This window comes from Zalophus californianus, chromosome 7 (assembly GCF_009762305.2).
Source record: "Zalophus californianus isolate mZalCal1 chromosome 7, mZalCal1.pri.v2, whole genome shotgun sequence".
Classification (NCBI taxonomy): Eukaryota; Metazoa; Chordata; class Mammalia; order Carnivora; family Otariidae; genus Zalophus; species Zalophus californianus.
The window spans coordinates 94,295,255-94,311,752 of NC_045601.1; the positions used below are offsets into that span (position 1 = coordinate 94,295,255).

General features: G+C 37.6%; 1 protein-coding gene across 1 annotated transcript in view; it reads right to left on the reverse strand.

Moving 5' to 3' along the window:
- PRIM2 (DNA primase subunit 2) overlaps nucleotides 1–16,498 on the reverse strand; it is a 304,959-nt gene that overhangs the window by 120,074 nt on the left and 168,387 nt on the right. The window contains 1 exon segment of the mRNA XM_035728717.1: nucleotides 140–207. Within this exon segment, the coding sequence (XP_035584610.1) occupies nucleotides 140–207 (68 nt within the window).

A 16,498-nucleotide genomic window follows, 5' to 3' on the forward strand; every position in this document is an offset into this window, starting at 1 on the left:
ACTTACATCACAGAATTAAAGCAAAGGAAAAAACTGTTAAGTTTTTAGTAACTGAAGGGGTTTTAATCACTTTAATATACTTTACCCACTTTAAGGCACTTACAGTCATAAGCATAACAAGGGTGTGCCTTCATATTACCTGAGGTGGTTAAGTAGAGGCTGAAGTCTCTCGTCGGACTGCACAGCAGGCAAGGACCTGGCTGTTAACTAAAAGCAGAGAATAGGGTTAGTAAGAACAGCAAACACCAAACACTGAATGTATCTGAACACTAAATGTAAAATGGGGACACGGGAGCAGAAAGAGAGGGAGTACTTAAAATATAAGTACATTTTTTTTTCTTTTTTCTAAATTAAAGAATTGTACAGAAAGCAGAGTAAAGCTAACCATATGGCCCTAAGTTTTGCAGGGTATGCCACTGAGTTTAGAAGTAAAGAAAAAGGAGGGAGTTCACGAGAAAACCTAGTCATAAAAGTACATTTAAAGTACATTTTAGTCATAAAAATATTATCTCTGTAAATAAAAATGGAAAAACTTCTAAATTTATAGCAACCGACCTTGTAGCACTGAATCCTGGGATGAAGAAACTGGGGAAAGAGACTTTCATTTATAGCTAAGTCACTGTGAAATTGGTTACATGCAGAATTGGTTACACACACACACACACCCCCATGCATTCCCTTCATTTTGACATTACTATAAGAAACCAAAAATATCTTTTAAACATAGAAAAGCAACTCAAAGTATTTAATATTGACATATGACCCCAAACTGATCTAGACAAGACAATGTAAGATTCAAAGCCTTATTCTTAAATATTGTATACCTCAGGGTGACAGTATCATGGAAATGTGAGCCTTTGCTGTACTTTACTGCAATATTAATGATATCTCTATGTATCTCTTTTCTCTCTGTACTTCAGATAAAGCCCTCTTATGCTATAACAATTTAACCTCCCCAAATTAAAAACATTCATCCAAAGCAATCAGATAGCTTGAAATAACCTTAATAAAACACCAAAACAAAAATAAAAGATTTCTTCTGCATTCAATTATGGCAAAATAGTTCTTGAAATCTACCCATAAATTATTTGACAATTCGCCAAAGAGAACTTTCTTTAAGGCAAACAACAAACTGAAAAATATCCTTTGGTTTTATATAGTGTATCCTTTCTAATTATTTCATCCATTAATTAAAATGTTCTGGAAACAAAAAAGACATTTAATTCATAACACCTAATTTTCAGTATTATGCAAGTAAAATAAAACTATCACTTTTAGGGTGCCTGGGTGGCTCAGTTGGTTGGGCGACTGCCTTCGGCTCAGGTCATGATCCTGGAGTCCCGGGATCGAGTCCCACATCGGGCTCCCTGCTCGGTGGGGAGTCCGCTTCTCCCTCTGACCCTCTTCCCTCTCATGCTCTCTATCTCTCATTCTCTCTCTCTCAAATAAATAAATAAAATCTTAAAAAAAAAAAAACTATCACTTTTAAAACCTCTAATATATACTATATTTGTAGGAAAAAATGTTGACCGAAATGCCATATATTAAGTCATTTTCATTAAATCTTATCTAATTAATAATAATGGAGAGGCATCCCCACTTTGGGGCAAAAGTTAACACAAGGCAACAGTTATCGGCTAATTTAAAATAAAATGAGACAATTAGTTTGCTGCAATTTTAGCACAGAGCCAAAAGACTCTCAGTATCTCTAAGAAATGTTAAATCTAGTACTTCATGACATATAAAATGCTATCAAGATTTTATAAACAAAACACTTTAATACTTTAATACACCCTATATCTGCTAATGTGCTCTAAAAAGAAAATTTATCTAGATATTTCAAAAGTCAATTTTTTGAAAACAGATGGAGCAAACGAACTGGGCTTTTTCGGTTACTTCTGTCAATCTATATAGCATGCTTTCTAATCAAACTGTCTTTTTCTAAATGAAAGCAAACAAAAACACCTCAGTAACAGTAATATATTTCTAAATGTCTGTTCATTCCATAGAAAAACTATTTCTCACTCAATTCTTTTTTTTTTAAAGATTTATTTATTTGAGAGAGAGCGCGTGCAAGCGAGCAAGGGGGAGAGGGGCAGAGGGAAAGGGAGGGGGAAGCAGACTCCCTGCTGAGCATGGAGCCCGATGGGGGCTCCATCTCACAACCCTGAGATCATGACCTGAGCTGAAACCAAGAGTGGGTGCTCAACTGACTGAGCCACCCAGGTGCCCCAACTCAACCCCATCTTAATCTTGGCCTTCATTTCCTTTTTCTTCAACTATTAATACATCTCCACTCACTGCTGTTTCTGCCTCCACTCTTGTCTCTTCCCTAATTTATTCTCCACACCAAGGCCAGAGTGAAATTTTCAAAATGAAAGTTAACCATTCCCCTAATCAAAATTATTTAATAATTCCCTTAGGCTCTCAGGCTGAAGTTATTACACCTGTTCTTTCATTAGCCTTTCTCCTAAAATATCCTTTTGGGCCACATCACAGGAGCATAGGATGAGTGGGACTGATCACAGGCACACTGCAGAAATACTGCAAGCTCAGTTTCAGACCACCATAACTAAGCAAATACCACAGAACAAGTCAAACAAATTAGTTGGTTTCCCAGTGCACATAAAAGTTATGTTTACACTATATTGTAGCCTATTAGGTATGCAATGGCATTATGTCTGAAAAAGTGTACATACTTAATTTAAAAATACTTTACTGTTAAAAAATACTAACCATCCTCTGAGCTTTCAGCAAGTCATAATCTTTTTGGTAGAGGGTCTTGCCTCAGTGTTGATGGCGGCTGCCTGATCCAGGGTGCTTTTAGGTGGCTGTGGCAATTTCTTATAACAAAAGAAAAATATGCCACATCAATTAACTCTTCCTTTCAGAAACGATTTCTCTGTAGTATGCGATGCTGTTTGAAAAAAATGTACCCACAGTAGAAGTTCTTTCAAAACTGGAGTCAGTCCTCTCAAACCCTGCCACTCCTTCCTCAACTAAGTTTATGTCATGTTCTAAATCCTTTGTTGTCATTTCAACAATCTTCCCACCATCTTCACCAGGAGTACATTCCATCTCAGGAAATCGCTTTCTGTGCTCGTCCCTAAGAAGCAACTCCCCACTTGTTCAAGTTGTATCATGAGATCATAGCAACTCAGGCTCATCTTCAGGTTCCACTTCTAATTCTAGTTCTCTTGCTGTTTCCACCACATCTGCACTTCCTCCGTGAAGTCTTGAACCCCTTAAAGTCTTCCATGTGGGCTGGAATCGACTTCTCCCAAACCCTTATTAATGTTGATATTTTGACCTCTTCCCATGAATTACAAATGTTCCTAATGGCATCCAAAATGGTGAATCCTGTCCAGAGGGTTTTCAATTTACTTTCCCAGATCCATCAGAGGAATCACTACGTATGGCAGCTACAATCTTACAAAACATATTTCTTAAATAAGACTTGAAAGTTTGAAGTTACTCCCATCCATGGACTGTAGAAGAGACACCATACTAGCAGGCATGAAAATATTAATCTTGTACATCTCCACCAGAGCTCTTGGGTGAGTGGGAGCATTGTCAATGAGCAGTGATATTTTGAAAGGAATCTTTTTTTTCTGAGCAGGAGGTCTCAACAGTGGGCTTAAAATACTCAGTAAACCCTGCTATATACACATGTGCTATCATCCAGGCTTTGTTGTTCCATTTATAGTGCACAGGGAGAGTAGATGTAGCATAATCCTGAAGGGTCCTAGGATTTTCAAAATGATAAGAGACCATTGGCTTCAACTTAGAGCCACCAGCTGCATTAGCCCCTAACAAGAGAGTCGGCCTGTCCATGGAAGCTTTGAAGCCTGGCACTGACTTCTCCTCTCTAGCTATGAAAGTCCTACATGGCATCTTCTTCAAATATAAGGCTGCTTCATCCACCCTGAAAATCTGCTGTTTAGTGTAGCACCTTCAGGAATTCTCTCAGCTAGAGCTTGTGGGTAAACTGCCGCAGCTTCTACATCAGCACCTGCTGCTTCACCTTGTACTTTTACGTTACAATGGCAGCATCTTTCCTTCAACCTCATGAACCCTCCTCTGCTAGCTTCAAACTTTTCTTCTGCAGCTTCCTCACCTCTCTCAGCCTGCAGAGAACTGAGGAGTTAGAGCTTTGCTCTGGATTAGTTTTGGCTTAAGGGAATGTTATTGCTGATTTGATCTTCTATCTAGATCAAGAAAACTTTCTTCATACAGTGTTAAGGCTTTCTTATCATTCATGTGCTCACTGGAGTAGGACTTGTAATTTCCTTCAAGAACTTTTCCTTTGCCTTCACAACTTGGCCATTTGGCACAAGAGGCCTAGCTTTAGGCCCATCTCGGATTTTAATACGCGCCCCCTCACAAAGCTGCATCATTTCTTTAAAGTGAGAGACAAGTGAGTCTTCCTTTCATCTAAGCACTTAGATACCACTGTAGAATTATTAATTGGCCTCATTTTAATATTGTTGTGTCTTGGGGAACAGGGAGGTCCAAGAGGAGAGAGACACGAGGGAATGGCTGGTTGGTGAAACAGTGAGAACACAGAAAACATTTATCAATAAAGTCTAGGTCTTCTTTGGGCACAGTTTGTGGTGCCCCAAAACAATTACAATAGTAAAGTAAAATACCACGGATCACAGATCACCATAACAAATACAGTAATAGTGAAAACGTTTGAAATATTACAAGAATTACCAAAAGGTGACAGAGACACAGAGTGAGCTAATGTTACTGGGAAAATGGCACTGATAGACTGGCTTTGATGCAGGGTTCCCACAAACCTTCAACTTGTTAAAAAACAAAAAACAAAAAACCCACAATATCTGCGAAGCATAATAAAACAAGATATGTCTGTGTCCAGCTTCTGCCAACTCCACAAGACATAAGAGAAGCATATCAGGTAGCAATTTGAGGTAGCTCCAATTTCTGGAACACATACGCTCAATGATTTGACGCCCGCCTCACCCCTTCCCATTCCCTATAACTTATTTTCACACCTTAATCACTGACAAGAAAAATTCCTCAATCACTGGTCAATGCCTGAGTAAAATTATTTTGAGGAAGATTTTGAGTTTTCCAAAGGTTTTGCTTTCAACTTTTAAAACAATCAGAATTTTCAAAAAGAGCATGTATCTCTTCATGGTAAGCAGATGAGGTTATAAAGCTATTCCAAAGCTCTTTAAAGCCATCTGCTGACCTTTTGCTAACAGAAAATAAACCTCATTTTAGGGACTGCTGGCTCCATCATTTCTCTCTGGGCCCAAGTAGCTCCTACTACCCTCACCAGACCATGAGGGGCAATGCACCCCTACCATTGGCAGGACAGGTATTATTTATTTAAAGCTTTTCAAATTCATGCTTTGAACAAAACTAAATCTAAATCAAAACTAAATTACAACTGTCGGCCTTACAAAAAAGCAATACACTATCATAACAAGATTTTCGGCATTAAAAAACTTTCCTCTATAACATGAAATGAATAATTGTCTAAATAGACTTTGGTTTGCACATGTTTTGTTTGTTGTTTTTAATAAAAAATACAGCAGTGTCCTTGACACATAAGAATGAAAGGGAAAGAAGATCTATCACAGTTTACATAGTGAAGACTAAATGGGTTGTTTGAGTTAGGGCTGTTTCATGGGAACCAGAATAAAAGCCGGCATAACATATAGTTTACTTCTTATTATTGCTGAGAGGTTGGGATGTCCTTTCATTATTAAGAATATATCTAGCAAAATGAATTAACTAATGCAAGGCCTGTGTGGTTTTTAGACAAGTCTAACAGATAACAGATTCTCAAATAAATCTCATTTTAATGATCAGTATCACTGAGTGTATCTTGCATTTTGCCCTATTTTTAACTACAAAAAAATAAGGTATTTTGCCATCTAACAAGTCTCCTTTTAATGCCAATAAATACCACATAGATTCAAAGGTACAAAAAACAAGAGAAAGTCTGGAGGTATGTGGTCCAACCTTGGTCCAACCTCGTCACTCCCTTCCTGCAGAAACCAGGTTCTTCAGACACAGCAGCTAGCTATTGCCCGCGTACAGAGCCTATGCCAGCACCTCAGATCAGGACCCACACAATATACTGCCATAGTACAATTCAAAACCAGTCAGAGGCCTTTGCCCAATCCCAGTGTGATTCTGTCTCCTCTAATTTCCCTCACTTTTCAAAACAGGACAATGCTCTTCAAGATGCACAAACCCATGGACTTTCAGTCTTGAAGATTCCCAGATTTTGCATTCAAGGTTCCTTCAAGTCGTTTGCAATTTGGCTCAAATGTAATGGCCTCCCAGAGGCCTTCCCTAATCACCCTTGGTAAAGCAGTACCTCTCTGCAGGTATTGTTAGTCAGGCAACTCATAAGAGTTATCACTATCTGAAATTAAATTACCTTTGTACTTTGCTTATTTGTGTGTCTTCCTCTCCCCAAAAGCATATAAGCTCTCAGGGCAGAAACCTTTTCTCTCTTGACGACCACCTTTCCCCCACTGCTTAAAACCGTATATGGTGTGGCATACCGTAGGCACTCAATAAATACCGCAGAGTAGATGAAAGGTTCACCTCGCTCAAACATTTCCAATGGAAGCATGGGTTTAGAAAAGTCTAGACAGTGACCCTTTTGGTCCTGCATTTCTAAATTTTTCATAAGTAAATATGACCCATCAACTAGAAGGGCCACCCATGTTTCTCTTTTCATTTCTAGTTGACTGGAGTATCTTAAGTCCTCCCTTTACAAGGAGAAGCAGTGTCCTACCACTCAAGGCAATTGAAACTACAGCTCCCTGGTTCAAAGGAAACAAGTAGCCCAAAAACACAAGTCCAAAACTCAAATTATGGATATACTATCACAGGCATTACCAAAAGACTAATCATGACACAGTTCCTTCTTTCTAATCTATGTCTTTCTGCATGGTTTTTTGTTTTGTTTTGGTCATTAACTAATAGCTACAAAAAAAGCAAAAATGTCAACTAAAATCTATTTTTCCAACATTAGTGAAAGTTTAAAACACACATCAAAGTTCAAAGTCTTCTACAGTGAACGTCCATAAAAAAAAAAAAAAACTTAAACTGGCAAGACTGCAACTGCTTCAAAAATTTACAGAAAATGAGCAAGTAATAGGGTACATATGATTCTATTCAAATAAGGCTCACTTAGATGTAAAGAAAAATATCCTTTGGCATTTATTTAATACTACTAAAATGAAAGTGCTGTGTTACACAATTTTCAAGATACTACTGTTAACTGTAGGTAAGTTACTTTGAAAGGGGGTCTCAAAACACTCCCAGCTCAAAAGCACGTGAGGTTGCAAGAAAATTTAAATTCAAATAGCAATCCGAAGATTATCAACTCAAGTATGGAAAACCTACATATAAAGCATACTTGGTTCTCATATCTTTTCAAGAGTAAGGCAAACACAGAAAATGTTTTCTTCTTAGATTTCCACTCAGATCAGCCTGGAAAGAGTAATTTTTAGAATTATGATCCTGGAGGTAAGTAAATAAAGGTAACCCATTATTCTGTATACATTTGTGTTTGAAACAGTTCAAGAGAGGAAAGGAAGGAAGGCTGACTGATTTTCTAGCACTGTGAGGAATGGCTTAGAGGTGGGTGATCCAGGGATCTAAGATGAAGAATCAAATCATGGTAGAAACAGTGGCAACAGGAAGGAAGACATGAATGGGAGAAACATGAAGGAGGTATATTCTACATAATTTTATGCCTAAAACAGGAGAAATTATAGAAGATATCCTGGTAGGTGGATTGTTCTATTAATTGCAACAGAGTGGCCACAGGAAGCGGAGGAAAGAAGAAAGGAAATCGTGTGTTTTGGCATGCTGAATTCGAGGTGCTTCTGAATACCCAAGAGGCAACTGAACATGTGGATCTAGAGCCCTGGAGAGGATATGGTGCTAAAGATATAAATTTAGGTGTTGTCAGCAAGTAAGTCACAGGTAAAGCCATGGACCTGGCAAAAAAGGCCAGGGATTATGCATAAAGCAGGGATGCCCAACTGTCAATTCACTAGTAGGTTATCAAGAGTACAGTGTTGAGGGTTCATTCCAAGCTGCATCCGGGAAGAGAAGAGGACTGAATGCCAACATCTGCTCTGGATACAGAATGGGAGATTAGAGGTATCTGCCTGGTATGTGCCATCCCTAGTGGAAGTAATAAGGAAAATAAGGAATTTTGCCAATAGACTTAAAAGTTTCTAACACTGATTCTAAGCAATTACAGATTCATGAGAGAGGGAAGGTAAGGGGAGAGAGAGAGACAATACAACCAACAGATCCTTTAACTCTTTCATTAAACACCTGGAATAAATGAATTACGATTTATAAAAGAAAACGTTCCCTAAGGAAAGCACTCTGTCTCCCAGTTGTGAAGCTATTGCTCTTAACACCCTAAAGGAGACTGCTGGCAGCCCGCTGCTACTCTGAAGCAGAATTTGTAAAGGGGCCCACAGAAAGGGGGAAAAAAATCATGATCTCCTCCTCCGAATGGCGGGCATGAAGGGAGGGAACAAGAACACACAAGCAGGTGAACTACGTAAGTAAATACGGTGAATGGTTCTTAAAGAGTCAACAGACATTTCGAAAACAAAGGTGACTCAATCAGTTGAAAATGAGGAACAAGAGAGTGGCTTCGTTTTAAAATAATAAATCCCTTCTTTCTGAACTACTCACCCAACACTGGCTAAATTAAAACACATAAAAATGACAAGAAAACAATGCTCACTTGGAAAATATTGCTCAATTTTGTTCTCTGGCGTTTTTACCCTCTACAACTCATTTCAGCTTCCTTACAAAACTCAAGAGGAATGACAATATGCACTAATATCAAAGTTGTACCTTAAAAGAATTCCAAGATGGGTAATCAGCACAAGTTAGACCTTTCCTTTCGTTTAATCTTGTTCTACTCAAAGAGGCAGAAGAGTACTCTCTTCCAGTGATATTAGGGCAGTGACATTTATGTACATGTACAAATGGCAAAAAGATCAAATTCAGGTGTTCTTTATTTTTTAGAGCAGTTTTAGGTTCACAGCGAAATTGAGAGGAAGGTACAGAGATCTCCCATATACTCACATGTATAGCCTCCCCCATGAAAGTGGCACAGTTACTACAACTGACGAATCCACAGACACATCATTATCGCCCAAAGTCCATAGTTTACATTACGGTTCACTCTTGGTGCTGCACATTCTATGGGTTTGGACAAATGTATAATACATGTATCTACTGGGCGCCTGGGTGGCTCAGCTGGTTAAGCGACTGCCTTCGGCTCAGGTCATGATCCTGGAGTCCCGGGATCGAGTCCCACATCGGACTCCCTGCTCAGCAGGGAGTCTGCTTCTCCCTCTGACCCTCTTCCCTCTCATGCTCTCTATCTCTCATTCTCTCTCTCTCTCAAATAAATAAATAAAATCTTTTAAAAAAAATACATGTCTCTACCACTGTAGTATCATACAGAACAGTTTCCCTGCCCCCAAAATCCTCCGTGCTCCACCCATTCATCCCTTCCTTCCCCCATCCCCAATTCCTAGCAAGCATTGATCTAGATACTGTACTCTCTCCACAGTTTTGCCTTTGCTGGAACATTACAGGGGCCAAAGGCAGGCCTCTCCCAGATGGGTCACTTGGACATGAACATTATTTTGAGTTAACAACAATCAAAACCCAGCAGATTCAGGAAAGGCTCTTTACTTCCCCTTCAACCACCTGCTTGTACTAGAAAGAGAGCTATTAACAGAGATTCCTCTTTATGCAAGAAACTAACAGGGCAACCTTTGTTTTTCAAGCATCTCCTCACCTTCCTGTTAATGGTTTTCTCCCCTTTGTATCCTCAAACCATAACCATCTCCTTAGCTCTTATAAGCAGTATGTCGCCGCACTATCGTTGGAATTTCCATGTCTGTGTGGATTACCCATACATATGCTATTAACTTGGATGTTCTCCTGTTAATCTATCTCATGTCAGAAGCACCCAAAGGGAAAAGAAAATTCTTCCTCCCCAACAATATCACATAGTTGGAATCATGCAGTATGTAGCCTCTTCAGATTGGCTTCTTTCACTCAGCAATACGTATTTAAGGTTCCTCCAAGTCTTTTCCGGGTTCGACAGATCATTCTCTTTAGCATTCCATCATCTGGATGTACCCCAGTTTACTTTTCCATTCACCACCCGAAGGACATCTGGGTTGCTTCCAACTTTTGGCAATTAAGAATAAAGCTGCTATAAACATCCATGTGCAGGTTTTTGTGTGGACACACGTTTCAAATCGGTGTCTTTTTAAGTTAAGAACAAGTGGGAATGCTTTTCAAAATGTCTTTACAATCTCATTTCATAAAAGATTTGAGATGGCTCCTACTGCACCTTACCTCACACAAGAGTGCCAACTCAAACTCTAGAACACTAACACTTTTCTACTAAGTTGAAGACACATATATTATGCTTATGCATATGTTCTAAGAGACACAAAATTTATACATTGAGAAAATAATTTTTGAAATCAAAAGGCAACAATTTCTTTCAAGAGAGACCTCGCAGTAACAAAAAGATAGAGCTCTAGAGAGAACAGGTTGTTCATCAGAACAATCACTTTTATTACTGGGACCAAGGCAGATGTCAAGTAAAATTAACTTTTACAAGCAGCTGCTCTTTTAACTTCATTGATTTTAACAATGGAAAATCCTGTGTCTTTCTGAACTTCATGTTCTTATAATAGCAAGGGATCCCAATTACAAATCCCAAACTGTGAGAATCCACATTATATTCCCCCTTGCTCCTGGAACCAAATTTGTTTCCCAGTTTCATGTTCCCCCTTGGCTGCCTGAGATGCTGTTCACCACTAGTCCTAACACTCTAGTACTTACATGCCCACAGCACTTTCTGGTTGTCACTGGGTGCGTACACACATTATCTCACTTGATCTTCCCAACAGAGTTGGTTTCATCAGTACAATGCTTCAGTACATGAAAATTTCTCTATCAGCTAGCCTCAAACATGATTTTCAATATGTAGGCTCTAAAAACCAACCAACAACCTTGTCAAGCAAAACGCATAGATTTCATTTGAGCTCTAAACATGCCCAAGTATTTTAATTTCCAAAGAATATTAAACAGTGCAGAGTTAACAAGATATTTCCAGTTCAGGGGTCTGGATGATATGAAGAACTGAGAGAGTAAACCTGGGAATAGTGAAAGCAGACATCCCAGTGCTGATTTTTGATCATGAAACCTATGGAGTGAAAAGAAGCTTGTTATTCAGAAGCTAACCTAAGCACCTTACTGATGCTTTACATCATTTAGAAATGTAAAACAATTGCTTGGGCAAGGGAAAAAAAGGTATTAAGAGATGTGCAGTGATAAATGTACATGGATCACTGGATTTTTTTCCATAAAGTAAAACACCCATAAAATCATTTTACTTCTAGAATACTCCAATAATTTTGGTTCAAAATTCTTCAGCTACTATAGCATGCAGTTCCACAATTAGACTTCTCATAAGCAAAACAAAGATCTGGCAAGTGGAATAACACATTTTGTTTTTTTCATGGTGGCACCCAAGAGATAATGAATTGTCAAACTTTCGGTTGTCTTCTTAAAAGACTGCTCTTGTGGAGTAGGAATAAGGGCAGCAGCAACACAGCCAGCATTCCTCACGTTTTTACTACATGCAGGGCATTTTAGTGGGAGTTCTATATAGACTCTAATCCTCACAATATTCGTAAAAGTGCTATTATCCCCAGGGCACCCCAGGGCTTCACAGACTGTTCAGCCAAAGAGACCTGGAACATCCAAGCAGAGGGAACAGGTGACCTTTATGCCCTAAAGCACCATTTAGCCTCAGGTATTTATCTTATCCAGAATTTGCATTTGATTCTAGAACCTGTCCTTCTTGGTTTTACTATAAAGATATTTATTTTACCATTGAGTAAAACAGTGTCATTGCTGTCCTATATATATTTTATACATTCCCTAGTATAAATCTCGTCCTAAATATTTGGCCATCCTATAGCTTTAAAATACATGCTACCATATTTCTGCTCCTTATAGTCTCCCTGAAAGAAATCTCCAGTGCTACATTTGGGATTGGGGAGTTGACTGAAATGATTCTGTACCTTGCTAGATTTCACTGGCCATAGCCTGTGTCCTTTTGTATAACTACCACAATTACACAGAGAAAGAACTAACATTTGTTCAGCCATAAATCTTTATATGCAAAGACTCTAAAAATCACTTAAATTTCTGGACTTCTCATTCACTTAATAAATTTCTGAGGCAGTAACTGAAGTTCTAAAGTTCCTTATTCATTATCATAGTTTCATTCATCATTTTTGTCTCCCAAAACGTCTATACCATATTTACCTGTTTACATTTGTCAATTTCCTATTTAATGCAAGAAATATACTTATCTGAGTTTTCCAGAACCAAACTGTTCCCTTTCTTTTAGTTATTTGTAACCATGAATCCTGAGCAAAATATTATGTGGAAATTTTTCATAAAGCTTCCTAAATACGCACATAAATTTAAGTATGTGCACTGAAATTGCCAATGGTATCTATAGGCTTCCAGTAAATGTTTAAAAGATTGCCCAGACAGAATAGTGGCTTTCATAGTGCATGTTATTCATCTTCTTTAAGTAGTACATCCCATGATTCTTTAACTTCCTGCTGAGTCTATTTCCTGGTATAAATGTCAGACATAAGCTACACATTACACTGGCAATCTTATCTCCATTCTAAATATTACTAAACAATGTACCACTTCTAATGTTGGAAACTTCAAACATAATTTATTCTGTACTATATTTACATGGTTAAATTTATTAAGTAATCTAAAACTAGTATCAAAAGATTCACAATTATATTTATTACTAAAGTGAAGACACACACAAAAGATATATATATGTAAAGTTCATACTTTCATTTTTCACAAGAATGCTTTTTCCCTTGACATGAACTTTTATTAACACTTGGAAGTAGAGCTAGAGCAATAGGGAGTGGAGCGAAGGGGGTGGATAGGATTTTTATTAAAGCATCGGTAACAGTGATCTTTTGGATGACAAAACACAGTCCTTGGGAATGCACTTGAAGAACTGGAGGGTCTCAGGTCGTTAAAAACAACTGATCAACAACAAGGATACATAAGACTTCATTTCCTTCCATAGCTGAACTTCAAGCCACTGATCCAAATGTATAGTTCAAGGATGGTAGTCCCAGATGGCTAACAACATACCTCTAATGTTTATGTAAACACATGCTGCAGCAAGTATTTATTTGCTTAGTACCTCAGCTACTTTTCCTTTCCTCTATGACTTAATTTTCACTGCTGTCTTAGAGCACTTTGATTTCTTCCTTAATAAAGAGTCTGCCTTTGCAGATATAGAAAATTTTTTTAGTTATGTGTAAAACAGCCCAGTGTGCCTTCACATCTCACTCATAGTTTCTCTAACCTGAAATGAGATACTGTACTATTTTTGGATTCATTCAACTTAGTTGAAATTCAAGCTATTTTCTATATTCATTAAGTAGTCCTACAGTTTTCCTTCAAAAATAGAGCTATTATATAATTTTGTTCCTCTAATAATTTTTATATTTAAGCACTTCTGTGAGGAGCTCCTTAAAATACTTGACCAGCTCTCAATTACACAAAATGAGTCTTGTGATTAATTATAGAACTTCTGATTATATTTAAAACAAATCAGAACAGGAAAAATAAATAATTTGCATTACTAGGACATAAACATCAGTAACAACCTCTAATTATGAAATGGAAATAGGAAAGTATAATGTCTGTACTGTGGTAAGGACATTTAAACAATGACAACTGGACTTTTCACCTCAGCACTCTTATCAGATGCATTTTCAAAATGGTTTTTAATTCATCATAAATTTAGAGACAAAGCTCATTAATACAACTGAGGAAGTAAGAAGGAATATGAAATAAATGTATTTTGAAACGTTTCAACAAACATAGCAGGGTACCCCAAGTCCTATTCTTTCTTCCTTTTATTTTTTTTTCAAGATTAGGAATCATCACAAGTAACAACCTGGATCACTGATGTCTTCTCATTTCTTATTTCAAATAACATACAATCCCCTTAAGAACACAGACCCAAGCCCCTGAATCTAATTTATGAATATAAAAGAAATCATTTCATTGTTAATCTAAATCACCTAGTAAATTTAAACTCCATACAAAATTCCATTTTTCTAAGAAAAGCATATTTTTCTTATGATTTCCTTTCAGGTTATGACCTCTTCTATTATTTTTAAAGTTGGAGATAATTACTAGAGTCTATGGTAAAGAAGAGATGCTGGTCTAAAAACTGAAAGAATCCTTACCTGCTTGCTTAGAGAAGGTTGTTTTTGTTTTGTTTTAAATAATATGGCTATTAGAACAATTGCCTATTGTTCTGACTGCCCAAAATTATGAGCTGCCATTTTAGTGATGGAATGGACCCTAGCTAATATTTTCCTGCAAGCTATCAAGGGTGTGTGGATTCTAGACCACCATGACATACTATTAAGTGCACCTTTCCCATCTGACTCAAAGCATCAAGGTATGAAATCAAGAGAGGGGATAAAGTAAGCATGTTTAAAGATACATTTCCTAAGAGTACTCATTTTAATATATCATAATTGTAAAACATCCTTTGATATCAGAACAGCTAGTTGAGACTTTTAAAAGACCTTGACATACAGTTGACTGATTGCTTTCCAATGACATTATTTCATACTTTCTGGCACAATCGGGCTGATAGTGTTTGATGGATAACCAGACAAGCAAAGGACAAGTCTGAGCAATATCCATCCTTTATATCTGACATCTTCATGTTTTATAACATATCGTAGGAAAAGAGAAAGGGAACAAAAACCCATAGGCAATGTTAGTTCCAAAAGATCTCACTACACAAAGGCCCAAATCAGTATTATTTTGAAGCAGCCAATCTTGACATAAAAATGCATTTTGCTGCAACTAAAAAATCAACAGTTATAAAACTGGGAGAGGGAGAGATCTGCATCTTATACTTCTTAAAGTTTACTTTCTCTAATAAAATGCTTTAAACAAAGGGCCACAAGATCTCCTGGACAAAGCACAGTACACAAAATGCAAAGCTTGGTTTTTCCTGTTCTGCTATCTGTGCCTGACTTACATTGCCCCCTCAGCTTGTTCATGTTAATCAAATGTAAATGAATGCCAGCATGAACTAAAATCAGTCCTACCAAGATGTTTCAACAGTGCTGGCATGTGAACTATCAGACAGCTGACAGAATTTTAAAGTCAACTACTGAAAAACATACATTTGTCCCAAATTTCCACTGAGATTTTTTTAAAAAGGGACATTAATATTACCTAAAAGTACTCAGCAGACTTTTTTCATTATAAAGACATCATAGTAAAAATATGGGGAACTAAAGACTTCAGATAACTGGACATTTGGAACAGCATCCTGTGACTTTTCACCAATGTTCTAGCTGGAAGTCAAAGAAAGAATTTTTGGCCCCTGTGCCAGAAAAGAACAGAAATACTATTCATTAATATGAGCAGGAGCAAATATGGAAGGAAAGATCAGAGGCTCAGTTTTGTCCATGTTAAGCTTCAACTGCCTGTTAGACAACCAGATAGAAATATCTGGACTTAAGATATAAAACTGTAAAACCAGTCAGTCAGAATATTCTTTTTTTTTAAAGATTTTATTTATTTATTTGAGAGAGAGGGAATGAGAGAGAGAGAGCACGAGAGGGAAAAGGGTCAGAGAGAGAAGCAGACTCCCTGCTGAGCAGGGAGCCCGATGCGGGACTCGATCCTGGGACTCCAGGATCATGACCTGAGCTGAAGGCAGTGGCTTAAGCAACTGAGCCACGCAGGCGCCCCCAGTCAGAATATTCTATAGATTTATGTGTTTTAACATAATTTCTACCTTGAAAACTACAGCAATCAAATAATGTCTTCCAGTCTGAATGCTCCTTTTTATGATTAGCTACAGTTAATGGATATAAATATATCACTTGCTACAAGAGCATTCAGTTCTAATACCCCTTACTACAACTGAGGTCTTACAAAAAGCTCTTAAGCCACACAACAATTAGAACACTGAACCATCATTTGCTTCAGGGATGCACTGACAATATGGTAGCAAGTAGCTACATATGGTATTGAATTCTTGAAATGTGGTTAAACTGAGATACGCTATAAAATACACATTAAATTTCAAAGACCTAGTAGGGAGAAGAGAATGTATACCTTGTTAAAAAGTATGTATGTATTTTTTAAAGATCTTATTTATTTATTTGTTTGTTTATTTATTTATTTATTTGGGAGAGAGGAAGAGAGAGCACATGCATGAGCAGGGGGAGAGGGAGAAGCAGACTCCCTGCTGAGCAAGGAGCCAGACACAGGGCACAATCTCAGGATTGAGTTCCCTGAGATCATGACCTGAGCCGAAGGCAGATGCTTAACCATC